The 27,364-nt window shown below is 51.6% G+C and overlaps 1 protein-coding gene across 6 annotated transcripts; it reads right to left on the minus strand.

The window, feature by feature from the left end:
* Positions 1–1,485: 1,485 nt before the first annotated feature.
* On the minus strand, positions 1,486–27,144 carry PTCH2 (patched 2). Of its 6 annotated transcripts, XM_003936914.4 has the most exons (22): positions 21,919–27,144; positions 20,822–21,014; positions 11,559–11,748; positions 11,382–11,451; positions 11,112–11,203; positions 10,264–10,459; positions 9,409–9,530; positions 8,970–9,117; positions 8,755–8,886; positions 8,506–8,661; positions 8,331–8,423; positions 7,859–7,984; positions 7,651–7,769; positions 7,200–7,548; positions 6,760–7,072; positions 6,525–6,667; positions 6,262–6,442; positions 5,848–6,128; positions 5,599–5,736; positions 2,839–2,981; positions 2,662–2,761; positions 1,486–2,227 (listed from the first exon to the last, which is right to left on the minus strand). In XM_003936914.4, the coding sequence occupies exons 1-22, from the start codon at positions 21,988–21,990 to the stop codon at positions 1,973–1,975; spliced, it is 3,612 nt and encodes a 1,203-aa protein (XP_003936963.1). In that variant the 5' UTR covers positions 21,991–27,144; the 3' UTR covers positions 1,486–1,972. The 6 variants fall into 6 exon arrangements, with proteins under 6 accessions (XP_003936963.1, XP_039330357.2, XP_074236810.1 ...); XM_039474423.2 differs by having other exon boundaries at positions 7,651–7,717; positions 8,331–8,661; XM_074380709.1 differs by having other exon boundaries at positions 7,651–7,984; positions 8,331–8,661; positions 10,351–10,459.
* Positions 27,145–27,364: the final 220 nt, after the last annotated feature.

A 27,364-nucleotide genomic window follows, 5' to 3' on the forward strand; every position in this document is an offset into this window, starting at 1 on the left:
TTCAGTTCACTTGGAAGGGTGATGAGGGGTCACGTCAAGGGGAGGTGGGAAAGTGTTCTAGGCAAAGGGAATGGCAGATGGACCTGAAGACCAATTCAGCCTGTCCAGACAGTGGCGCCCCATGTGTCTGATGAGGGGGTGCTGGGGTGAGAGGCAGAGACAAGATCTCCCTGGGCCTGGGAAGATGAAGATGAGGAGGCTTACTGAGGCTGGCTAACTTGCCCCGGGGTTACTCTGCTGTAAGTGGCACAGCTGGCTGACCCGCTTTGCACTATGCTGGCCTGGTGAGTTCTCTCTGCTCCACCTAGAAGCCCCTCCTTGGTGACCCAAACACTACTGGACCCAAATCCAGCCTCTCTCCCTATAGTAAGCACTCAATCCAGATGATGTTACCAAGTATATGACAAAAATCCAGAATCTGGGGTCTTTCCCACCCAGAACTAGAGAAGCTAATACCTCCGGATCTGGCACCACAGAAGCCTGCTGGTTGCACTGTGTACTCTAGGTTCTATACCAACTACCTACTTCTCTTGAGTCTTTTTAGGCATTTTAGTGTGGATTCAATTGCAGTAGTTGTTTCTTCTTTTTTGTGTCTTTTGGTCAGAATATGATTTCCTGGTCTTTGTCCAGGTGGGGTGGGATGTGAGAAGGCCATGTTTGTGGGGTGGCATCATTCCTGGTGAGTGGGTGGTTGGAGCCCAGGGTCTGTGTGCCTCAGCTGATGGCTGGGAAAGGGCAGTTGCAAACCTCCCCATGCCACTGGGTGAGGCTCCATGCTCTATTCCAGGGCTGTGGCCACTCTTCAACGCCTCTGCTCAGTGAGGCTGTTCAACCTCCACAGAACAAATAGCTTCAATTGTGTCCTCACTAGCTGCTAGCACCTCAGTTTCTGGGCAGTTCCTGCAACTGATTCACTGGCTGGCTGGCCAAAGATGCCTCTCAGCTGTCAGGCCGACTACCAACTTGCAGAGGCCTCTGCCCTGGAGGTTGCTCTTGGACCTGGCTCCTTTCCCTTGGTCTGCACACCTCCTGAGAAGCTCCCCAGACCCTGCTGACCTATCTCGGCATCAACTGGCCCCTTTCCTATCCACCTGCACTGCACCTGTCACCTGTTGCATAGCTCTGCTCCTTTACCATGGTGTTTCCCATGCGGATGAAGCAGGAGGTGAGTCTGGAGAGGCAGGTGAGCGGGAATATGATGGCTCTGAAAGCCACACGGTGAGGTTCTTTTTTTTTTTCTGCTCCCAGTCTCCAGAATGAACACAGTAGGATTTCACACCAACAAAATTTCTTATCATTTTGTATAGTAAGCACTTAATCTAGATGATATTACCAAGTATATGACAAAAATCCAGAATCTGGGGTCTTTCCCCTAGAGAAGTTAATACCTCAGGCCCTGGTACCACAGAAGCCCCTTCCAATAGCTAATGTTCACTTGCAAACTCCCCGCTCCGTCCAAAAAAAAAGCACCAAAGTCATTTGAGATGAGTTCACATAGAATATATTTCATTCTTTAAAAAATAAAACTTTCAGCATAGCTAACATCTATGTATACTACAAAAATAGACATCTTCATATAAATAATGGATGTGGTAGGAGGTGAGCAGGGATACAGACAGTCTGCCCAGGGGCCGCCAGGAGGTGAGGCTGGGGCTGAGGAAGGGTGCTGGAGGGTCCCTCGGGCTTGGTCTGCTGGGTGGGCAGTGGTGTGGGGTGGGAAGGGGGACAGGGCTGCACTGCAGCCTGAAGTGCTGGCTTTCACTCTCTTGACACAGACACAGGCCCACACAGGCCTGGGTGTGCAAGACGGGGGCTGTTCTGTGGATATCAGGGAGGTCTGTGATTGAGTCAGGAGAGGGGGACCAGCAGCAGCAGGGCCCTCCAGGGGTCCATCCTGCATCTAATACCTGACCCAGTGCTTCCCAGTGACCTCATGCAGCCCACACAGGGTCTCCATGCTTCAGCTGCTCTTTCACCCAGTGGCTGGACCTGGTCCCCTGGAACTGAGGTTGCCAGAGCTGGTGGCAGCAGGGGACCAAGGGGGCTCATCAGAGGCTGGGTGGATATAGGCACCAGGCAGCGGGGGTGGGTGGATGGCCACGGTCATGGAGGTAGTCACTCTGGCAAAGCTCTGGGGGAGGGAGGGGGCTGCCCCCCACCTAAGCCCGCCTCCCTGTGGAGCTGGTGGACTCAGGACCTCAGGGCTTTCCTTGTACATCTGTATCACCTGCAGGGAGACATCAGCTCCAGTGAGCCCAGGGGCCCCTGGGGCTTCTATCTCCTTCAGCGTCTCCCTGGGGATCACCATGACTGTTGGGAAGCTGGGGTCCTTCTTGGTCTCCAGCAGGATATGACAGCTGGCGATTGACAGGATGTTGAGGCCTGGAGCAAACCCTGCACCTCTGCACCTTGCTCTGGATCCTAAAAGGCTAAGGTGGGTCCCATGAAGAAGCTAGGAGGGCTAAGGGGCAGGAACATAGTGCCTGGGGAGAGCAGGAAGCTGCCACCTTCAGCTGGTGGCACCTGTTGGGAAGGGACCTTGTGAGCTGAGCCTGTCTGTACCACAGGGGGTATTTTGTCCTGGCTCTGTCCCTTCCCTTGCCTGTCCCTACCCTGTCCCCTGGGCTGGGAACAGAGGGATAGTGCTGAGGGTATGGTCACCTCTGGTGGCGGGCCCAGGATAGACAGCAGCACAGGCAGCAGCACAAGTCCGTGGAGGAGGCCGAGGAGCGTAAGCACTGTCAGCACCACGAAGAAGTACCTGGTTGGGGGCAGGGGAAGGTGAGTCAGCCCGGTCTGGCCCTCAGCCCTGCCTCCCTGCCCCAAGCCCTCCCCTACCTTACAATGAAGTCAAAGTTGGAACCAGCAAGCATGAGCAGACCCAGCAATGTAGAGATGGCCCCATCAGTCACAGGGGCAAATGTGTGCTCCAGGGCACGGGCAGCCCGCAGGTTCCGGCTACCCTGGGTAGTCAGGAAGCCCTGGAAAAACAGAGTGGTCCTGGAGCTGCTCCTCTGCCAGTCATGGCCAGCTCATCCATGTCCCCACCTGTATCTGTCTTCAGAGCTCAACCATACCTTGGTCCACCAAAGGCCAGGTGAACTAAGTTCATGGAAACTGTACAGGGAGCATGCATGAGTCCTTTTAGGGAATACCATATGGATGGGTCTGGTGAGCTTAGACACACAGACATGTAGAAAATAGGGTACAGCCTGGATGAGAGTGAGACCCTGTCTCTAGAAACAAGGTTGGGCATGGTGGCTCATGCCTATAATCCTAGCACTTTGGGAGGCTGAGATGGGTGTATCACATGAGGTCGGGGGTTTGAGACCATCCTGGGAAACATGGTGAAACCTTGTCTCTATAACAAATACAAAAGTTAGCCAGGTGTGGTTGTGTGGGCCTGTAGTCTCAGCTACTTGGGAGGTTGAGATGGGAGGATCGCTTGGCCAGGGAGGTGGAAGTTGCAGCAAACCGAGATCGCACCGCTATACTCCAGCCTTGGCAACAGAGTGAGAGCCTGTCTCAAACAAACAAACAAACAACAAAAATAAGGTGCGAAAACTACAGCCTGTCACTTACTTTGCAAATGAAGTATTGTTGAAACAGCCATACCCACTGGTTAATGCATAGTCTTAACAATTTTGTGCTTCAATGGCAGAGTTGCAGCAGAGACTCTATGGCCTACCAAGCCTGAAATAGTTACTATTTGGTCCTATAAATAGAAGTTTGGCAATCACTGGTCCATCTAGAAGACAGATGCCAAAGTGATAACAGTTACTTCTCAGAGTAGCGTTTCAGAGTAGCCTAATTCAGAGTAGAATTAGGAAGATTACTAATTCTTCCTTTATACCTTTCTGCATGCTGGATTTGTTTGTTTTCAAGGACCATATATTGCTCTTAGAATAATAATTGAGTTTTTGGGGGGAAAGGAAGGGAGCTGTTTGTGGAGTCTGGCTGGGCTGTGGGTCCCCCCTTTCCTCTGCCAGAGAATATGCAGCCCTGGGCGAGGCCCTCCTCGGTTCTGGTATCTCTGCATCTCTGGTATCTTTGTAGAACCCCTCCATTAAGCCCACATTGCCATCCTGCTACCATCCCCTTTCTTATTTTTTGAGACAGGAACTGTGTTGCCTAGGCTGGAGGGGAGTGGCGTAATCATGGCTCACTGCAGCCTCAAACTCGGGGGTTCAAGTGATCCTCCTGCCTCAGCCTCCCAAGTGGTTGGGACTACAGGCATGCACCACCATGCCCAGCTAATTGGTTTACTTTTTTTTTTTTTTTTTTTTTTTTTGAGACAGAGTCTTGCTCTGTTGCCCAGGCTGGAGTGCAGTGGCATAATCCTGGCTCACTGCAGCCTCTGCCTCCCAGGTTCAAGCGATTCTTCTGTCTTAGCCTGCTGAGTAGGTGGGATTACAGGCACCCACCACACTAATTTTTGTATTTTTATTTTTAAAATACAAAATACATGCCTAGCTAATTTTTGTATTTTTATTCAAAACAGGGTTTCACCAAGTTGGCCAGGCTGGTCTTGAACTCCTGACCTCAAATGATCTGCTCACCTTCTTTCTAAAGTGCTGGGATTATAGACATGAGTTACTGTGCCCAGCCTACAATCTTTTTGTAGAGATGAGGTTTCGCCTTGTTGCCGAGGCTGGTCTTGAACTCCTGGCTCAAACAATCCACCAGCCTTAGCCTCCCAAAGTGCTGGGATTACAGGTGTGAGTCACCCTTCCTCGCCCATCCCACAATGTCCACAGTAAAACTATTCAAAAAAATCATTGGTTCCCATTTTTTCTGTTTTTTTTTTCTTTCTTTTTGAGACGGAATTTCATTCTTGTTGCCCAGGCTGGAGTGCAATGGCAGGATCTTGGTTCACTGCAACCTCTGCCTCCTGGGTTCAAGTGATTCTCCTGCCTTAGCCTCCTGAGTAGCTGGGATTACAGGCATGTGCCACCATGCCCAGCTAATTTTGTATTTTTAGTAGAGATGGGGTTTCTCCATGTTAGTCACGCTGGTCTCGAACTCCCAACCTCAGGTGATCCACCTGCCATGGCCTCCCAAAGTGCTGGGAATACACTCGTGAGCCACCGTGCCCAAGTGCTATTTTCTATCTCTACCCCCAGAATATAAGCTCCTTGGAGGTAAAAAAAACTATATCGCTATTATATCCCACATTCTTTTTCATTTTTTTTAAAAAAAAATATTTTTTTTTGAGATGGAGTCTTGCTCTGTCATCCAGGCTGGAGTGCAGTGATGTTTTGTGATTTTGGCTCACTGCAACCTCCGACTCCTAGGTCCAAGCAATTCTCCTGCCTCAATCTCATGAGTAGCTAGGATTACAGGTGTGGACTACCACGCCTGGCTAATTTTTGTATTTTCAGTAGGGACGGGGTTTTGCCATTTGGCCAGGCTGGTCTTGAACTCCTGACCTCAGGTGATCCTCCTGACTTGGCCTCCCAAAATGCTGGGATTACAGGCATGGAGCACCATGCCTGGCCCAAATTCTTAAATAGTACCTAGCACATAGTAGGGATTTGAACAATATTTGTTGAATACTGAATCAGCCGACTGGGCCCTCCCCAGGGTGCATGTGCTCACCAGAGCCACATGTACTGTGAACTCAATGCCAATGCCTACAGAGGCCACGAGGATCACCACGGGGATGGCGCTCAGCTTGATGCCCAGGAAACCCATGATACCAAACAGCTCCACGGTCATCATCGCCAGGACCAGCACCTGGGGGAGGCAGGGCTCATGGAGGGCTCCTGGCAGGAGGGCTGACGGGCTGGCCAGGGTAGGGTGTGGGTGCCGCTGGGTCTCTCTGTCCCCACTCCTGCAAGGACTCACTATGAGGCCAGCCGTCCAGGGGTTGAGGAGCAGAAGGGCACAGACAAGGAAAGTGCACACCAGCAGGATGCAGATGGCCAGCAGGAAGCAGCGCCGCAATCCGAGATACTGCTCCCAGAAGAGGAAGGGGGAGCCGCTGGGGTAGGCATTCACCCCAGCCTGGCCCGCCTCTGCACATGCTGCCCGGGCCCCCTCGATGGCCTCCACAAAGTCTGCAGTCTTCCGGAGGCCCCGCAGCAGGAAGGGGAACTGGGCAAACTCCAAGGGCTGAGCTGGCGGGACTGCGGAGGGGAGGGGAAGGGAGAAGAGGGAAAGGGACCAGGCAGTGAGCATGGGGCCGAGCAGGCAGGGCCTCAGGCTCGGGGCTTGTGTGGGCGAGGCTGAGGATCTTGCTAAGCTCCCCCCAGGACTCACTGCGAAGGTTCTCCCCTGTGGTATCGTATTTGTCGTGCAGCCATTCAGGAGGTGGGGGGTAGAAGTTGGCCTGTGAGGCTGCCAGACCCAGGGGGTCACTGCTCACCCACACGGTCAGCCCCACGTAGAAGAGCTCGGGTGGAATCAGTCCCTCTCTGTCCACCAGCTTCCTTGTGGTCAGCTGCAGAGCAGAAAGGGCTGAAGGCCTGGGCCCAGAAGCCTGCAGCCACTGTGCTCCCCAACCTTTCCAGCCCTTTCCCAACCTGGCTGAAATCCAGAGGCTCCTGGGAGTCTCCGGTCTGGATGAGCAGCTTGTAGGCCAGGGCCCCATCCTCAGAGCCATTGCGGTACGAGTGGCGAGTGATGCGCCCAGAAGCCCAGTCCTGATCAAACGCAGCCTGGATTCCTGGGAGAGACCAGCATAGGATTCTCTTAGCTGGTGGCCCCAGGGCACTTCTGCCTGCAGCATGTCACCCTGCCAGTCTCCTCGCCTCTCACCCTGTAGCCAGTTTCGGTAATAGTGCAGCCAGGTGCGGGGTTCCTGGGTGGCCGGTGGGGGCAGCACGGCCTTGAGGGAACTGAAGCGCTGGTGCAGATCAAAGAGGGCGCGTTGGGAGTGGGCGTAGTCGAAGCCACCCTGGGTCACCAGGGCCACCTCGTACAGGGAGAAGTACCTGAGCTGGGCGCTCAGGAAGGCATGCTCCTTGGTGCCCCGAGGCACCACATCCGTCAGGGCCAGCCCGTCTTGCACCAGTGTGGCTCCGTAGAGGCTCAGGCCCAGAAGAGTGCCAAAAAGCACCAGCACGATGGCCTGTGGGAAATGGCAACTCCGCTGGAGGCCCCAGGGCTGCCCCCCAGCCCCTCCGGCGGTGGGCTAAGCCCTCTGCCCCTCTGGGCCCAGAGATGCTAAGTCTCTGCCCTGTTCCCCCCAGTCTTACCTTGACCTGTGACTGGAGCAGCAAGGGGGCAAACTGATAGCGGGCAAAATGGGTAAGATTCCAGCGGGCACAGGGCAGGGACCTGCAGGCTGCCTTCTGCTTTGGCTCCTCCTCCTGGCCTAGAAGGTCCCGTGTGGACCCTCCAGGGCTGAAGAGCTCAGAGCCCAGTGGGTCAGAAGGTGGAGGCACCAGGTGGGCCTGGGGAGGCAGGATGGTGACCACATGCTGGCTGCTGGCTTCACAGTGGGTAAAGGCTTGAACTGTGGCCGTCAGGTGGGTAATGCCCACTGGTACTGTCCTGTCCCCCAGCTCCTGGGGAAGGATCTGAATCACCCGAGCAGAGCAGGGACTGGAAGAGGCAGAGAGTGGATGAGAGGTCTATGCCCTGAAATGCTGGTGAGGGGACAGGCTGGCGTGGGTCATGGGAGGAGGGCTGGGGTGCAGACAGTACCTGGAGAAGCAGCAGAGCACATCCAGGCGCTGGCAGTGGCGCCGCCGTAGGTCCAGGCTGAGGATGGCTGGGAAGACAAGCATCACGGCTACAAAGGTGCAGCCAACCACTATGGCCGCCTGGGGGATGGACAGGAGGGGCATGAAGGCTGGATGAAGCTCGGCCTCAGCTCCACACTCACCCTGGGCTGCCCCTCGTGAGGCCTCACCTGCAGGGAGAAGGCTCGCAGTGCAGGGATGGGAACGAGGGCAGCCATGAGGAAGGCGGCCATGTTGTTGATGGATGTGAGGACCACACTGGTGCCCGTGCGCTGCAGACACTCGCCCATTTGGTCCTGCCAGGACAGAGTAGGGACCTGCCCTCAGGTCACAAGGGAGGGGCTGTGTCAAGGTAGAGTCAAGGGGAGGCTCAGGAACCTGGGGTGTGGAGGTGGGGCAGTCATAACATAGCAGCTAGCACTTATTGGGTACCATGCACATGTCATGGGCTATTCTAAGCACTCGAGTTATCTTACAGATCCAAACAACAACCCTTGGGACACAGCACTATTATTCCCCCTGTTTACAGATAAGGACACTGAGGCACTGAAGTTCATTAGCAGCCCAAGGTCACTTGAACCAAGAGGCTCTTAACCAATAGGCTGAGCTGCCTCAGATGAGCCCTGGAGGACGAGGCCACACCTGGAGACGGGTGCCAGGCAGAGCCTCTGTGAAGGCGTGTGCCAGCAGGAATACGTGATCCACGCCAATTCCCAGAGCCAGGAAGGGCAGCACCTGGAGGGGCAGAGAGCGGGCAGCTGGAGGACCCATGTAGCCTGGTGACTGGCACTGAGTTGGCCCTGTAGTCCTGGTGTACCTGGGTAGTGGCAGCATTGAAGGTGATGCCGAGCAGGGCACAGAGCCCAAGGCCTGAGGCCACTGCCAGGGCCACCAGCAGCACCCCAGCGAGGCCCACGGCACCCTGGGACTGGGCACAGTCCCACCGCAGCATGGTCACACAGGCATAGGCCAGCTGTGGGGAGAAAGGGCAGTCTCAGACAGGAGCTCCCAGGGTGGGCACTGGGTGGAGGTGGGGTGGGGGCAAGGTGCCCAGTGCAGGACCCACCATGAGCAGGTAGCCTCCCACCACACGGGCAGCACTGACTTCAGAGAATGCATGCAGGATGTCATCCAAGGTGGTGGAGGAGAAGGCGTGGATCTGCTGGGAAGCGTTCTCAGGCAGGGCCTCCTGGGCCAGCTGGAGAAACAGGGTGGATCTGAGGGGGCAGGAGGAGGGAGTGGCCTCAGGGCACCCCCTTGTCCTTGTCCATACTGACTGACCTGCACAAAGCGCCGCTGCCAGGCTTGTAGCACTGTGCCAGCCTGTTCCTCACTCCAGCCTATGTCATGCGTCTGATAGTCACCCCGGAAATGCTCATACAGCTGGCGTGGACTCATCAGCAAGAAGGTGCTCTGCAGGGCCTCTGCCCTGGTGGGGAGTGCGGGGGAACCAGGGGTCAGAGCTGGCCCAGACACCTGGCAAGGGGTGTGTTGGGGGGAACCAGGGGTCAGGCTGGTCCAGACACCTGGCAAGGGTATTCGCTGGAACAAATGTCAGATCTGGCCCAGACACCTGGTGAGGAGTGTTGGGGGGAACCAGGGGTTGGCCTGGCCTAGACACCTGGCAAAAATGTGCAGGGGCCTTTGCAGAGCTGCCTGACATTACAATATGGATTCTCATGCATGGAGTCCCCTCACCAACTCCCAGGGGAGGCCCTACCTCAGCAGCTGCCCTTGGGGGTTTCTGGCCGTGCCTCCCAGCAGCAATTCCTCCTGCCAGTGCATGAATTTGTGGGAGAAGCCATGGCAGCCCCCGCTCAGCTCGTCAGCCACATTGGGAACCTGGAGGGGAATCAGAGGGGTTAATGTTTAAGGCTCTGGCCATAGATAACTAGGAAGCCACAAGGGGGAGCAGAGAGTAGGCTGCTGGGAGGAGCTGGCGCAGCTTTGGTGGATTCTGAAGGACCACATTCGCAGGGCTGTAGAGACACCTGGGAAACCAGGTATGATATTCATGCTTATTTACTGTGTTCCTAGTTTCCCTATATGAGTCTGTTTTGATAAGAAGTCCAGCCTTGGCCAGGCACAGTGGCTCACACCTGTAATCCCAGCACTTTGGAAAGCCGAGGCAGGTGGATCACCTGAAGGCAGGTGTTTGGGACCAGCCTGGCCAACATGGTGAAACCCCATTTCTACTGAAAAGATAAAATTAGCCAGGTTTGGTTGCGGGTGCCTGTAGTCCCAGCTACTTGGGAGGCTGAGGCAGAACTGCTTGAGCTGAGGTTGCAGTGAGCCAAGATCGAGCTACTGTACTCCAGCCTGGCGACACAGCAAGACTCAAAAAGAAAGTCCAGCCTTATAAAAGGAAAAAGGGATTCATATACCACTTGAGGGTTCTGTAGGATAAGGAATGGGAATGGAACACTGGGGTCCTGGCACAGTAGGAGCAGGGTAATAATGGCCAGGAAGTGGGGGTCAGGCCACAGAGCTGTCTGCTCCCCCAGAATACAGGAATGTATGAGGAGGGGAAAGGGAAGGAAAACAGCCTTTCCCTGCAGACCTGGCTGGAACCCACCTGCCTGCTGTGATGGTTGGGGGCACTAGGTGGGCAGTGGAGGTCGTCAGGGTGCAGACAGGGCCGCCCCACGTAGGCCTGGCCCACCTGTGCCTTGTCTAGCAGCTCCCGGAAGCCCTCAAGGGAGGCAAAGGGACCCAGCTCCTCCAGCAGCTGCTCTGGATCCAGGTTGGTCCACTGGATATCCGGGCGGCCACTGAGGGGAAAGCCCATGGTTGGCGAGGGTCAGGGATGAAAACCCAGGCTCCAAACTGCTACTGGGGCCCCATGCTGTGCCCCACTCTTCTCTTATCTGCTGATCTGTCCCTCAATATGGAGGGTGTGCAAGGCTCAGCTCAGAACTGCCAGGCTGCATAGGCCCACCAGGGTGCTACAGTGAGCTGTAGATGGGTACAAGAGGATATCAGGGCAGGGTTACCTAATACATAGAAAGGGCCCAGAAAGGCCCCACTGAGTCCCTTAGCAAGCTGTCTGTGCTTGGTTCTAACATATAACCAGCAGGCACATGCTTGTAGCAAGTTTTCTTTCTCGCCTGGGCAACAGCTTAGCAGACACCTATTTAATTCCCCCCAGCAAAGCCTCTTTCTGGGGATCTTTTTCTGCTTTGCTCAGAGCTAACAGATCTTTGTGTTTAGTTTTGTCTAAATAAGACAGTCTTCCTTCCTTCAGAGGGAAGGAGAAGGGGGATGTGGAGAGCGCCCTGCGGAATCCCATGCTCTGTTCCTGGCCTGGGAGGTAATCAGGGTCTTGGTAAGGTTTTGATCATCCTCATTCCCCCACCCCTCCTTTCTGCTGGGAGAGTCTTCAGCGGGAGACGAAGCAGGGCCCGGAGCAGCTCTGGCACTCACGGCAGGTAGGCGGAGCCCCCTTGGAGTTTGGCTCCCTCCCAGAAGCAGTCGAGGGGTGTGAGGATCACGCACGGAAACAGCTTCTCAATCATCTGCCAGGGACACCCAGGCCACATCAGTCCTGCCCCACAGCCTTTGTAGGATGCCCTCTGCAATCTCCCTCCTTAGTTTTAAGGGATAGGATTGCAGGCTGTGGGGCTTGCTGTGTCTCTCTGAGTCCTCCCACGCCACAGAAAAGGTTCTGCCTCTACTCCCTCTCAGGACACTTACCCGCTCAATCATTCCATTTTCAATAAGGGGAACTCCTGACTTATAGCAGATTTTGTTCAAATCCCAGGACCTGCAATAGCCAGGGGCACAGGAAATCAGCAGAAGAGGGGGCTTCCCACTCCAGAACCCCCACGGCACGCTTCACCCCCAGCTGCTCAGGGGCTCAGCCAGACTCACTTCCCATAGAGTGATACTTGGACTTTACTGGCAGTGAGGGCTGCCTGGAGGTGGAGGCCAAGCGCTTCAGGCGTGAGGATGTTCTCTCCCTCCTGGCGTGAGGTCTGTATCAGCATCTGAGAGGTGTATGCAGCCTCCTCCCCCAGCTTCTCCTTGGTGTAATGCAGCTCCTGGCTCACCCGGCTGCCCACTGCCGGAGCAAAGAGAGAAAAGGGCCTGTGAAGGTCAGAACTAGGGAAGGGGGCTCTTAACTCTGAGGCCTCCCCAGACAAGTGGGAGAGGAGGCCCTGCCTTATCCCTGAGGGCCTTATTAGGGCCCAGGTGAACTCCCCAGGCTTCTGGTCCTGGAGCTCTGCCAGGGAAGTGGGGAAACCTGGGTTGTGCGCTCTGCGGATTTCTTGTGTGGTCTAGGCTACGCATGAACCACGTTGGCTGGGCTTCGGGCATAAACTTAAAAATGACAATCAGCATGAGCTGGCCCTGGGTGGGGGAGTTGTGGGGGAATCTTGGTAAGGGAACCTTCATTCAGTCCCTCTCTGCTCTGGTGGGGAGGACAAGGAGGGCCACTGGGGGCAATAGGGAGGCTGCTGCTGGGAGGGTTTCCTGAAAGAACAGGTCTAGGGCTGGGGCTGGTTCTCAGTTCAGGTTGCTCCGGGCAGTGATTTATATCACACACATCTTTCTGCAAGCTGTTCTGGAGAAAGGGTGGGAAGGGATGGGAGTGTCTGGTAATCATGGGCCCTGCGTTGGTGTGGGCAAGGGAGAGGATTGGAAGTCATTCAGGGTTCTGCTCCCTTTCAGGCAGGAAGTGCATGGAATCAGCTCACGAATCCTGGCAGGGGTGCAATCATAGTGGGCCAAGGGGAGGGAGGAGTCCGGATCACTTTCAGCACCCCCACTGTCCAGAACACAGGGAGTCCAGGCTCCAGGCTGCCTTAGGTTCCTGGATCTTAGCTCCCCTCCAGTCCTGCGTTATGCTGGCCACAGGGTCCTAGTCTGTAGCTGGGACCTGGGGGAGGTGGGGACATTGTGAGGGGATATCACGTAACTATGATGTGGGGAAGAGTGAGGGCCAAATTCACCTCTGGAGGCTTTGTGGATTTGGTCTCATCTCAGACCCTGTGCTGTTTCCACCTGTCTGGGGGTCTCCTCCTGTTAGTCTTTGCTGCCCGCTGGGACCCACAGTACTGCTTCTCTGAAATTCAAGCCCCTCTGAGATTGTCATGCTTCCCAATCTTTTTTCGAGATAGGGCCTTGCTCTGTTGCCTAGGCTGGAGTGCAGTGGCCTGATCACAGCTCACTGTAGCTTTGACTTCTGGGCTCAGGTGATCTTCCCACCTCAGCTTCCTGAGTAGCTGGGACCACAGGTGCTTGCCACCACGCCTGGCTAATTTTTAATTTTTTTGCAGAGATGAGGTCTCATTATGTTGCCCAAACTAATCTTAAACTAATGGGCTCAAGTGATCCTCCCACCCCAGCCTCCTAAAATGCTGGGATTACAGGCATGAGTCAATGCGCCTGGCCCTCTAATCTCTTTCAAACCCATGTTCTTGTCACTCGCAAAAGCCCCAAATCCTTGGTAACTCCAACACATAATTATACATATGCTCCCATCTCTCCACTCCCTGACAGTCACATTCCTGGCCTTCGCCTCATGAAAACAGTCTTCCTGTCTTGCTCTCCATACAGCCAGATTCCACCTACTCTTTTTCTTCCTCCCCTGACTTTTTTTTTTTTAAGACAGTTTCACTCTTATTGCCCAGTCTGGAGTGCAATGGCACAATCTTGGCTCACTGAAACCTCTGCCTCCTGGGTTTAAGTGGTTCTCCTGCCTCAGCCTCCTGAGTAGCTGGAATTACAGGTGTGCACCACCACACCCAGCTAATTTTTGTATTATTAATAGAGACAAGATTTCACCATGTTGGCCAGGCTGGTCTCCAACTCCTGACCTCAGGCAATCTACCTGCCTTGGGCCTCCCAAAGTGCTGGGAGCACATCACCATGATGACTGGCCTTTTTTTTTTTTTTTTTTTTTTTTGAGAGGAAGTCTTGCTCTGTCACCAGGCTGAAGTGCAGTGGTGTGATCTCAGCTCACTGCAACCTGCGCCTCCCGAGTTCAAGCAATTCTCTTGCCTCAACCTCCAGAATAGCTGGGATTACAGGCACCCACCACCATGCCTGGCTAATTTTTGTATTTTTAGTAGAGATGGGATTTCACCATGTTGGCCAGGTCTCAAGCCCCTGGCCTCAAGTGATCTGCCCACCTCGGCCTCCCAAAGTGCTGGGATTACAGGCGTGAGTCATTAAGCCTGGCTGCTCCTTCTCTGACTCTTCCCTACTTCCCATTCCTTTGCCAGGTCTGTATTGCACTGTTTATTTCACCAGGCTTAGGCCAAAGCCTGCTGCATGGAGGGGAAGGAGGAGAGGACAGAGATAAGCTCCCCATAGTAAGTGGGTTAGCTGAGAGGAAGGTGTGGGAGGAGGAAGAAACCCAGAGAGATCTGATAAGAAAGCAGGAGCATGAAAGGTGGATAATTTAAATTGGAGCATCAGAAAGAATAAAGACTCCTCAGAAGAGAAATGGGGAAGAGAAAAAGATAAACCTCAGTTGACAATGATAGATATAGACAGATGAACTGGGATGCATTGTGGTGCAGGAAGGAAGAGATGATGATGCTTAGTCTGTGCTTTGGGCTAATTACTTACTCTCTCTGAGTCTCCAGTTCCTCATCTGTCAAATGGGAACAGGGATTACCTTGGTAGAGTTAGAATCAGTGCAGGTAAAGTACTTAGGAAATTGCATGGCACATAGTAGGTACAGATATGGAGTTATTCAGCAGTTGCTGGAAGAGAAATGATGTAACAGAAAAATGAGAAGGAACTGAAGGAAAGAAAGACTGCAGGTGAGTGGGGAGGAGATAAGACAGGAGGGAGAACATCAAGATCGATACATTAAAAAAAACTTGTCTCTCTCTCTTTTTAAAAAATTTTTTTTGAGGCCGGGTGTGGTGGCTCAAGCCTGTAATCCCAGCACTTTGGGAGGCCGAGGCGGGTGGATCACGAGTTCGAGATCGAGACCATCCTGGTCAACATGGTAAAACCCTGTCTCTACTAAAAATACAAAAAATCAGCTGGGCATGGTGGCACGTGCCTGTAATCCCAGCTACTCAGGAGGCTGAGGCAAGAGAATTGCCTGAACCCAGGAGGTGGAGGTTGCGGTGAGCCAAGACTGTGCCACTGCACTCCAGCCTGGGTAACAAGAGGGAAACTCCGTCTCAAAAAAAAAAAAAAAAAAAATTTTTTTTGAGACAAGATCTCGCTCTGTTACCTAGGCTGGAGTAAAGTGGTGCGATCACAGCTCACTGCAGCCTTGACCTCCTGGCTCAAGCAGTCCTCCCAAGTAGCTGGAACTACAGGTGTGTGCCACCATGCCCAGCTAAGTTTTGTATTTTTTGTAGAGACGGGTCTCCCCATGTTGTCCAGGCTGGTCTCAAATTCCTGGGCTCAAGTGATCCTCCCACCTCAGCCTCTGAAAGTGCTGGGATTACAGGCATAAGTCACTATGCTTGGCCAAACTTTTTTTTTTTTTTTTTTTTTTTGAGACGGAGTTTCACTCTTGTTACCCAGGTTGGAGTGCAATGGCGCGATCTCGGCTCACTGCAACCTCCGCCTCCTGGGTTCAGGCAATTCTCCTGCCTCAGCCTCCTGAGTAGCTGGGATTACAGGCACGCACCACCATGCCCAGCTAATTTTTTGTATTTTTAGTAGAGACGGGGTTTCACCATGTTGACCAGGATGGTCTCGATCTCTTGACCTCGTGATCCACCCGCCTCGGCCTCCCAAAGTGCTGGGATTACAGGCTTGCGCCACCGCGCCCGGCCTTGGCCAAACTTTTATGTCTTTACTGATGTGAAAATATAACTGGCTAACCAATGTGGAAAAAGAGTCCACCTTATAAGTAATCCTGTAAATGCAAATAAAAATAATAAGTTATTATCTAACAATTTACCAAAAACTTTAAAATTGATAGCACTCATTGCTGGTTTATAGAAGTACACTCTAATCTGCTATGGGAGTGCACTATGGTATACTCTTTGGGGAAAGCAACATTGCAATATGTATGCTTCATAATCTTTGGTCCAGAGGTTTCACGTGTAAGGGCCTATATGTAACTGTAGGGACCTACAGTTGCTTTCTCTGGGTGAAATGGGAGTCCTGGTAGATTTTGAAGAGATAATCTGACTTTTTCATCACCTAACAATGTATTTTTGTGAATACACTGTTGTGAGTTGTGAATGATAAGAGGTGCTCCCAAGAAGAAGTCAGGAAAGGTGTCCTGGACCAAGTGTGTGCAGGGAACTGTCAAAGGCTCAGTGTTTCGGTACTGCTAAGAGTGAGTCAGGGAGGAGCCAGTGACAGTGCGGGAGAAGCAATCAAGTCCAATTGTGGAGGGCCTAGAGTGTGTGCTGTGGAGTTTATACTTTACTTCACAGATTCTGGTAGAAATTGGTGGAAGGGCTCTAAGAAGGGGACTGACTTGGCCAGATGGAGATGGGCCACAGGGCAGTGCTGTGGAGGCAGATTTGAAGATGAGGCTGTCAGCACCTTCCTCCTTTCTAAAAGACCCTAATTTTGGTGGCCATCCTTGGAAAGGCCTAGTGATTCGGGACAGCTGGGCTCTTCCCCAGCATCAGAAGATGAAACTTGATTAGTTTAAGAAGCCAATCAGTAATTCCATTGCCTTTGGCAAGTTTAGGATTTCCGCATAGGATGCTACATAGTTCTCCTCAAAGATATCAAATCAGAAGTTGGCTGAGAGGCTTCTAATAAATTTTTCCTCAGTTTCTTTCTTTCTTTTTCTTTCTTTTTTTTTTTTTTGAGATGGAGTTTTTGCTCTTTTGCCCAGGCTGGAGTGTATTGGCAATCTTGGCTCACCACAACCTCCGCCTCCCAGGTTCAAGCAATTCTCCTGCCTCAGCCTCCTGAGTAGCTGGGATTACAGGCGCCTAGCTAATTTTTGTATTTTTAGTAGAGATGGGTTTTCACCATGTTGGCCAGTATGGTCTCATGATCTGCCCGCCTTGGCCTCCCAAAATGCTGGGATTACAGGCGTGAGCCACTGCACCTGGCCTAAATTTTTCTTCACTTTCAAAAAGACATGCAAGACCAGGCACGGTGGCTCATGCAGGTAATCACAGCACTTCAAAGGCAAAGGCAAGAGGATCGCTTGAGACCAGTTCAAGACCAGCCTGGGGGCTGGCCTGGCGTGGTGGCTCAGGCCTGTAATCCTAGCTCTTTGGAAGGCTGAGGTGGGCAGACCAGGTCAGAGGTTGAGACTAGTGTGGCCAATGTGTGAAACCCAGTCTCTACTAAACATACAAAAATTAGCCAGGTGTGGTGTGGGGAGGTTGGAGTGAGCTGAGATTGCGCCAATGCACTTCTTTCCTCCCTCCTTCCTTTCCTTTCTTTCTCTTTCATGTGGCTAAGAGCATTCTATTATTTTATTTATGTATTTATTTATTTTATTATTGTTATTTTTCCGAGATGGAATTTCGCTCCTGTTGCCCAGGCTGGAGTGCAATGGTGTGATCTTGGCTCATCACAACCTCCACCTGCTGGGTTCAAGAGATTCTCCTGCCTCAGCCTCCCACATAGCTGGGATTACAGGCATGCACCACCACACCCAGCTAATTTTGTATTTTTAGTAGAGTTGGAGTTTCTCCATGTTGGTCAGACTGGTCTGGAACTCCCGACCTCAGGTGATCCACCTGCCTTGGCCTTCCAAAGTGCTGGGATTACAGGCTTGAGCCACCATGCCCAGCCAATTTATTTATTTTTTTGAGATGGAGTCTTTCTCTGATACCCAGGCTGGAGTGCGGTGGCACAATCTCTGCTCACTGCAACTTCTGTCACCTGGGTTTAAGTGATTCTCCTGCCTCAGCCTCTCAGGTAGCTGGGATTACAGGCACACGCCACCATGCCTGATCAAATCTTGTATTTTTACCTTATCTCTACTAAGAGATGAGGTTTCACCATGTTGGCCAGGCTGGTCTCAAACTCCTGACCTTAGGTGATCGACCCACCTTGGTCTCCCAAAATGCTGGGGTTACAGGTATGAGCCACCATGCCTGGCCTTATTTTTAATTTTTTTTTTTTTTTTTTTTTTTTTTTTTTTGAGATGAAGTCTCCCTCTGTCACCCAGGCTGGAGTGCAATGGCACTATCTCGGCTCACTATAACCTCCGCCTCCCAGGATCAAGTGATTCTCTTGCCTCAGCTTCCCAAGTAGCTGGGATTACAGGCGCGTGCCACCTGTAATCCCTGGCTAATTTTTGTATTTTTAGTAGAGACGGTTTCACCATGTTGGTCAGGCTGGTCTTGAACTCCTGACTTCATGATCTGCCTACCTTGGCCTCCCAAAGTGCTGGGATTACAGGCGTGAGGCACTGTGCCCAGCCTTATTTTTTAATTTTTAAGAAACAGAGATGGGGTTTTGCCATGTTTCCCAGGCTGGTCTTGAATTCCTGGGCTCAGTCAAGCCTCCCACCTTGGCCTCCCAAAGTGCTAGGATTACAAGTATGAGCCACCATGCCTGATCTGAAGGCATTCTAAATGATACAATCAGGAGTATATTGCCAGAGATGGAACAAGGCCTCAACTAAAGCAGTGACCACAAAGTAGAAAGGACGGGTCTGTTACAAGAGAGTTTAAGAAACAAGGATTTACTAGTTTAGTAACAAATTGGACGAGCAAGAACTGAGGCTGACTCCTAAGGTTTTAGCTTTAGGTATTTAAGTGATGGTGGTTCTACCAACTCATATAATGCCATCCCTGTCTTCTAAATAGAATTGTAGCTCTTGTTGCCTTGGCTGGAGTGCAATGGCATGATTTTGACTCACTGCAACCTCCGCCTCCTGGGTTCAAGAGATTCTCCTGCCTCAACCTCAGGAGTAGCTGGGACTATAGGCATGAACCACCACAGTCGGCTAATTTTTATATTTTTAGTAGAGATGGAGTTTCACCAAGTTAGCCAGGCTGGACTCGAACTCCTGACCTTAGGTGGCCTCCCAAAGTGCTGGGATTACAGGTGTGAACCACTGCACCCTACCTGCTTACTCTTTTTCTTTGAGACTGGGTCTCATGGTGAGACTCCATCTCTTTGAAAAAAAGGTCACTGCTTTTACCTCATCCCTAGCCAATATAGGACAGAGCGATATTCTGAAATAAAGGAAAAAAGCCTGGGAATTGGCTACCATCCTCTATAACACTCTCCCTCAAACAACAGCAAAAAACTGCTAGGGTCTAAGGTTTCCTATGCAGGAGTGTAGGAGAGGACAAGGAAATGTGGAGATTCAAGCAGTGTTTAGTTAGGGCAGATGTGGGGATGGAGAGGGAGGAGGGGAAGGGAGACTGCTTCTGTTGTGGCAGGAAATCCAAGAGTCATTTGGGACCACCCAGGCAGCAGTGGTGTGGGTGGGGGTATGTGTATGTGCGTGTGTGCACATGTGTGTCCTGGGACTGGGGGCAGACAGGCAGACAGAGCAAAACATCTGCTCTGGACCCCAGGGCTGGCTGAAAGTGTGTATGTATGTGAGAGTCTGCAGGGCTCAGGGTAGGTAGGGTGGGGACGTGTGGGAGCCCAGTAGGCAGGCAAGCTCTGAGAAACATCTGCTGTGGATCCTAGGACTTGCCAGTATTTGGAATAACTCAAGGGTGTGAGACTCCAACCTGGGCTCTGCCGTTGAGTATGGGCCAAGGCTGAGGGAGCCTACAAAATGCAAATTTCCCAGGGAAAAATAGACTGGAGTTTGACTTCTATTAAGGGCTGCCATATGAAACCAGGCCTCAGGAAAGGAGAGAGTCATACTGAAATTATTAATAAGAAATCATTCTGGCTGGGTGCGGTGGTTCACGCCTGTAATCCTAGCACTTTGGGATGCTGAAGTGGGCAGTTTACTTGAGGCCTGGAGTTCGAGACCAGCCTGGCCAACATGGCAAAACCCTGTCTCTACTAAAAATACAAAAATTAGGCTGGGCATGGTGGCTCACACCTGTAATCCCAGCACTTTGGGAGGCCTAGGTGGGCAGATCACAAGGTCAGGAGTTCGAGACCAGCCTGGCTAACATGGTGAAACCCCATCTCTACTAAAAATACAAAAATTAGCCAGTGTGGGGGTGGGTGCCTGTAATCCCAGTTATTTGGGAGGCTGAGGCAGAAGAATCACTTGAACCCAGGAATTGAAGGTTGCAGTGATCCAAGATTGCGCCACTGCTCTCCAGCCTGGGTGACAGAGCAAGACTCCACCTCAAAAAAAAAAAACAACAAAACAAAAACAACAACAAAAAAAAATGGCCGGGTGCGGTGGCTCAAGCCTGTAATCCCAGCACTTTGGGAGGCCGAGGTGGGTGTATCACGAGGTCAAGAGATTGAGACCATCCTGGTCAACATGGTGAAACCCCGTCTCTACTAAAAATTACAAAACATTAGCTGGGCATGGTGGCGCATGCCTGTAATCCCAGCTACTCAGGAGGCTGAGGCAGGAGAATTGCCTGAACCCAGGAGGCGGAGGTTGCGGTGAGCTGAGATTGCGCCATTGCACTCCAGCCTGGGTAACAAGAGCGAAACTCTGTCTCAAAAAAAAAAAAAAAAAAAAAAAATTATTTTATGCTTCCGGATTTGATCCCACCTGACCCTGGCTGTTGCCTCAAATTGTGGATTCTGTCATGCTTTTCCATTAATTGGGCCCAGGTGTATGAACCCTCTCCCTGGAGGCTTAGCCAGATCATTTACTCAGTTTCCCCAGCCTTCTAGTTCTAACTTTTCTGATTCTTCTGGTCAGAAGTGATTTCTCCCTGCCTTCTTTTATACAACATAATCACCAGGTGCTCTGTATTGTATTTTAGTTATTCCAGCACATATTTTACTTTCCTTGCTACTGAAAGATGAGCCTTGTTATAGCTGCCTTTGTAAACCCTGATGCATTTCTATGTTAACACATAGAAAGTTACCAATAAATGTTAAATACACACATACAAAATAATAGACAAATATTCTATACACCCAATTCACAGGGTCTGCAGATAGTCATTTATGGGTGTGGGAGGGTACAGTGTTCCTTGATGCCCAGATGTATAGATTCTGACCAGCAGGTGCCCCTCTAGCCCCAGGGCCAGGCCTACTAGGGCTCAGTAGCCAGCTTCTCACCCCATTCTTGCTTTGGGCTCACCATACCTGAGCCGCTATGGCCAGTGTCCACAACTCACCTTCTACCCAGAGCTGTTCCAGGTTTGTCTCAATAATAGCCACGCGAAGACCTAATGCCAGGGCCCCAAAGGCCAACAGTCCCAGAAAGAGCACTTTGCCACAGTGTCTCTGGATCCCAAAGCCCAGAGAGAAGAGCAGGCCCTGGAAGTAAGCACGAAGCCAGAGTGGAGCCTTTAGGCTCCCAGCTAGGATCTGGGATAGAAAGAGAAGGGTCAGCCAGGTATCACTGCAACAATACATGAAATCCTTCCCTTCTCACCCTGTATATCCGATGCCAAGCCCTAGCTTCTAGATTTCCAGATGTGGGACAGGGAGTACCAACAGACACAGGTCCAAACTTGGAAGATGTAACACCCGCCATCCCCAGCTCCCTCCCTCCATTCCTCCTTCCCTTCCTCCCTCTCTTCCTTCCTTCCTTCTTTCCTTCTTCCCTCCCTTCTTTTTCTTTCTTTTCTTTCTTCCTTTCTTTCTCCCTTCCTTCCTTCTCTCTTTCTCTTTATTTTTTTGAGATGGAGTCTCTCTCTGTCGCCAAGGCTGCAGTGCAGTGGCACAATCTGGGTTGATTGCAACCTCTGCTGACTGCAACCTCTGCCTCCCGCCTCAGCCTCCTAAGTAGCTGGGACTACAGGTGTAGCTGGGACTGCAGGCACGTGCCACCATGCCCGGCTAATTTTTATTTTTAGTAGAGACGGTGTTTCACCACGTTGGCCAGGCTGGTCTCAAACTCCTGACCTCAGGTGATCCGTCCACCTCAGCCTTCCAAAGTGCTGGGATTACAGGTGTGAGCCACTGGGCCCAGCCGGCATAGGCCCATTTTCTGAGAGCAGGATACATATGTACACACACACACACACACACACACACACACACACACCCCTGTCGTCGGTCGGACACAGAGGTGAACCCGCAGACACTCATTCTCACTGGCCAGATGACGAGAAGACACAGGAGGCACAGACACGCAGACACACAGACACACACGCACAACTCACTTGCCGTGTTAGCGCTCACCACGTCAAGACATCACAAACCTTGAAGAGGCCCGAGTGACAGACCTGGCCCTGCTCTTCTTTCTTCCAGCTCCCCTTCTACTCACCTGAGGTGCTGCGGTTCGAGCTGGGGGTGTGTAACTCGGAGGCAGCTCTCTGAGGGGCGGCGACCGAGTCATGCTGGCGGGGAAGAGGGGCGTGGGCGCCCCCAACCCGCATTATCTGGGAACTCTCATAGGCTAGCCCGGCCTCCCGGTACCGCTGGTCCTCTCGTGGGGATTCAGTGGGGCCGCCGAGGCGCGGACGGGGGTGAGACTGTGGGGTGCGGGTGTTAACGGCGGCTGGGAGACAGAAGTGCAGGGCGCTGTGGGTCCGGGGCGCGGCGCCGGGGTTCACCCGCTCAGTGGGCCGAGGCGGCTGGAGGAGGAATGGGTCCCGCGCGCAGGCGAAATCGCTGCCTGGAGACGCCCAGAAGGGCTGGAGGTGCTGACTGGAGTGCCCGGGAGGTGGCTGGAGCTCCAGAAAAAGGGAGCTGGCCGGGGCGACGCCCTCCCATTGGCTGAGGGGCCCGCAAATTACCCGAGCCGCGCGGCCGGACCCGCTGCTAGGTAACGGCGCCGCAGGGGGCGGGGCACGAGACCACCCAGGCTGGGCCACCCCTCGCCTCCCTCCCGCCCGCGAGGCCCCGGGGAGGAGGAGGGAGGAGGATCCCAGAGAGGCGCAACGGCGGCCAAGTGTAAGTTCAGATAGGCTGACGCTGAGAAAGGCCGTTTGCGGGCCCTGTTAGGGCTACACTTTTTTTTTCTTTGAGAAGGAGTCCCGCTCTGTCACGCAGGCTGGAGTGCACTGGCGCGATCTCGGCTCACTGCAACCTCCGCCTCCTGGGTTCAAGCGATTCTCTGCTTCAGCCGCCCGAGTAGCTGGGATTACAGGCGCCTGCCACCACGCCCACCTCATGTTTTGCATTTTTAGTAGGGACAAGGATTTCACCATCTTGGCTAGGCTGGTCTTAAACTCCTGACCTCGTGATCCACCCACCTTGGCCTCCCAAAGTGCTGGGATTACAGGCTTGAGCCACCGGGCCCGGCCTTTTATGTTTTTTAAGATGGGGTCTCACAGGCTGGAGTGCAGTGGCTCCATCTAGGCTTGCAGCCTCCGCCTTCCAGGCTCACGCTATCTTCCCACCTCAGCTTCCCGAATAGATGGGACCATAGGCATCCATCACCACGGCCAGCTATTTTTTTTTTTTTTTTTTTTTGTATTTTTGGTAGAGACTGGGTTTCGCCATGTTGCCCAGGCTGGTCTCGGACTCCCAAGCTCAGGCAGTCCGCCGGCCTCAGCCTTCCAAAGTGTTGGGATGACAGGCGTGAGCCACCGCACCTGGCTTAGGGCCACACTTTTTTTCCTTTTCCAAGCTTAACTCACTTTATTTTTCTTGTATAAAAACCCTATGCTGCTGGGTGCGGTGGCTCATGCCTGTAATCCCTGCACTTTGGGAGGCCGAGGCGGGCGAATCACGAGATCAGGAGTTCAACACCAGCCTGGCCAAGATGGTGAAACCCAGTCTCTACTAAAAATACAAAAAAATTAGCTGGGCGTGGTGGCACACGCCTGTAGTCTCAGCTACTTGGGAGGCTGAGGCAGAAGAATCACCTGAACCTAGGAGACGGAGCTTGTAGTAAGCAGATACTGTGCCACTGCACTCTAGCCTGGACAACAGAGTGAGGCTCCATTTCAAAAACAAAACAAAACAAAAATCCTATGTTGTAGCCACAGCTGGAGCCTGGTGTGAGTCTTGAAGAGGTCATTAGTGAATTCCTGATAAGGAGACTTGGTGAATACAAGTCTCCTTCCAGAGGTCCAGGGGTCAGGTAGCTGTAGGTCTTCAAGATGGCATCAAAGCGGGTAGGGCCACACTTTCTTTCTGACCCAAAGCCCAAGATTTCTTCTGTTCACTCTTCCCGGCCTCCATTCTTGCCCTCTTCAGTCCACTCTCTCCACTGAGACCAGAGTCATCTCTAACATACAAATCTGATAGCCCCAAAGCACAAGGCCACTGGGAATACAGGGTCCTGTGTGATCTAGCTAAAGCCTCATCTCCCATGGTTCCCTCACATCAGTGTTCCCTCGGAGCATAGCCATGTGTTTCTGCCTTTGTACATGTTGTGGCCATTTCGTCTTGGCAGACAATCTTCAAACACTGAACTTGAGTCACTCCCTCACCCAACTTTTTTTTTTTTTTTTTTTTAGGCGGGATCTCCCTCTGTCACCCAGGTTGGAGTGGAATGGTGCCATCACAGCTCACTGCAGCCTTGACCTCCCAGTCTCAAGAGATCCTCCCACCTCAGCCTCCCAAATGGCTGGGACTACAGGTGTGCACCACCACACCTGGCTAATTTTTGTAATTTTGTATAGATGGGGTTTCACCATGTTGCCCAAGTTGTTCTCGAACTCCTAGGCTCAGGTGATCTGCCTGCCTGTGGCTTCCAAAGTGCTGAAATTATAGGCATGAGCCACTTTACCCAGCTTACCTCCTTTTTGAAACCTTCCTTGATTCATGTCTCTTTCCTGGCAGATAACTGCTTCTTTATTTGTGCTCTGTATAACAACTCAATTTATATATGTATAATTGCATTTATGATACAATAACTTATGTACTTGAAAATCTGCCTTCTTCACCAGACAATAAATAGGTGCTCAATAATTGTGGAGTGAGTCACTAAGAGTTGCAGAACTCAGGGTGTAATGGATTGGAAACAGGAAAGAATAGAGGCAATAGTCCCTCTATTAAACTTTCAACTATCCTGTCTGAGTGGGCTGTTTCTATTGGGTTCCTGACTGATAAATCCTGAGTGGCAGAGTAGGATAAAATCATTATTCCAATATGTAAAGTTTGGGAAAGAGAAAAAGAATCCACGATAAGCTCATGATTCTAACATAACTACTATTATCTCTGGCCAATTTCTTGGTCAATTCTTTCAGACTTAAAAAAAAATCATTATATCATACATACTTCATGTTACTACATAGTTTTTGTGATCAATCATTTGGAGAATACCCTTAGGACAGATTCCCAGAAGTGGGGTTGTTTGGGTCAAAGAGTATGAACATTTTTATGGCTCTTGCTACACACTGTTAAACTAATTTTTGAAAGCTTGTGCAATTTTTTCTTTTTTTTTAAGATGGAGTTTCTGTCACCCAGACTGGAGTGGAGTGGTGCAATCTCAGCTCACTGCAACCTCTGCCTCCTGGGTCCAAGCAATCTCTGCCTCAGCCTCCCAAGTAGCTGAGATTGCAGGCACCCACCACCACACCTGGCTAATTTTTTTTTGTATTTTTAGTAGAGATGGGGTTTCACCATCGTGGCCAGGTTGGTCTTGAACTGCTGACCTTGTGATCCACCGCACCTGGCAAGCTTGTGCAAGTTAACATCATCTCTAGAGCCTCAGTCCTGGGGAAAAGGAACATTTAGATTGAGGGGGTGAACACCTAACAGGTTTGCCATTTCCATTGTCCATTCACCCAGAAAAATGCCTGTGGAGGAACTAATATATGTATGATGCTGTTGGCCAAATAGTAACTGCACATGAAAAGCAGCCTACCTGAATAGTACTTTCTTCTCCCTGTTACAGAGTGGGTCCTGCTGAGGATAAAGTGGCATGGTAGCTCACACTTGTAATCCCAGCACTTTGGGAGGCTGAGGTGGGAGGATTGCTTGAAGCCAGGAGTTCAAATCCAGGCAAAATAGTGAGACTCCATCTCTACAAAAAATAAAAAGTTAGCTGGGTGTGGTGGCACACGTCTGTAGTCCCAGCTAATTGGGAGGCTGGGGCAGAATTGTCTGAATCCAGGAGGTAGAGGCTGCAGTGAGCTGTCATTGTGCCATTGCACTCCAATCTGGGAGACAGTGAGACTTTGTCTCAAAAAACAATAATGATAATAAAAAAATTTAAGGTTAAAAAAAAGTGTACCCCTAGCACGTCTCTGAAATAGAAACAACCTCTAACTTAGTATGTATGGGCCCCTAGTTTGCTCTTGGGGCAATAGCTGAAGACTGGAAGTGGCCTGGAATCAGCACTGGTTGTCATCGGGAGTCTCCTGATGCTACTATGTTTTAAGTGACTCTCAGATCTCCTTCTTTTTTTTTTTTTTTTTTAAATCAGACTCTGCAAGACATAAGGTCCATGGAGAAATAGATTTGTAACCACTTGGGCCTTGGGACTCTGCTTCTATCATAGGCCCACCACTGCTAACAATTGTGGCAAAGTCCAGCCTTTGTATGGATGCTTCCAAGGCAAAGCTGTCTATTAAGGAAACCTCTTGTGTTATAGTTCAAAGACTAGAGTGGGAGAAATGCGTGTACAGTTTTCAACCTAGGGTCTAGTGTGCTGTCTGGCTGCTCCAAGCTACAAAATGACCTATCTTCTCCCAAACAAAATGGTTTCCTGAGTCCAGCTAAGCTCAGCCAGAACCAAAGCCATAGACCCCAGGAATAGGAAAGGATAAAGAGGCTTCTCTTCTCTTTCTGCAAGCAGCCGCCTTTAAGATAGAATGGCTTGTTTATACTTCCACTGGTCCGGGGTATGTGTTTTGGGCCTAAACTAGAGATATTCTCTGAATAACAGGAGAAAAGCAACCTAATTAAAACCGTTATCACCAAGGATTAAATCTCATTACTGACTCATGAGACAAACATGTCTTGGGATCTCTTCTTAAAATTTTTTTTTAATGAGATGGGGTCTCACTATGTCATCTAGCTGGAGTGCAGTGGCACGATCTTGGCACACTGCAAACTCTACCTCCCAGGCTCAAGTAATCTTATCTTAGCCTCCCGAGTAGCTGAGACCACAGGCGCGTGCCACCATGTCTGGCTAATTTTTCGTATTTTATTAGAGACGGTGTTTCATTGTGTTGACCAGGCTGGTCTTAAACTCTGAGCTCAGGCAATCTGCCTGCCCTGGCCTCCCAAAGTACTAGGATTATAGGTATGAACCACTGTGCCTGGCTTTGGGATCTTTTTTTCAAAAAAATTTATTAATCTTTTTCAAGATGATGGAGTCTTGCTCTGTCACCCGGTCTGGAGTACAGTGGCGCCATCTTGGCTCACTGCAAACTGTTTCCCGGGTTCAAGCAATTCTCCTGCCTCAGCCTCCTGAGTAGCTGGGATTATAGGTGCCCGCCACCACGCCTGGCTAATTTTTCTATTTTTAGTAGAGACGGGGTTTCACCATGTTGGTCAGGCTGGTTCTGAACTCTTGACTTTATGATCTGCCTGCCATGGCCTCCCAAAGTGCTGGGATTACAGGCGTGAGCCACTGCACCTGGCTGCTTAGGATCTCTTTTTTTTTTTTTTTTTTTTTGAGACGGAGTTTCACTCTTGTTACTCAGGCTGGAGTGCAATGGCGCGATCTCAGCTCACAGCAACCTCCGCCTCCTGGGTTCAGGCAATTCTCCTGCCTCAGCCTCCTCAGTAGCTAGGATTACAGGCACGCGCCACCATGCCCAGCTAATTTTTTGTATTTTTAGTAGAGACAGAGTTTCACCATGTTGACC

Source organism: Saimiri boliviensis, chromosome 11, assembly GCF_048565385.1.
Source record: "Saimiri boliviensis isolate mSaiBol1 chromosome 11, mSaiBol1.pri, whole genome shotgun sequence".
Taxonomy (NCBI): Eukaryota; Metazoa; Chordata; class Mammalia; order Primates; family Cebidae; genus Saimiri; species Saimiri boliviensis.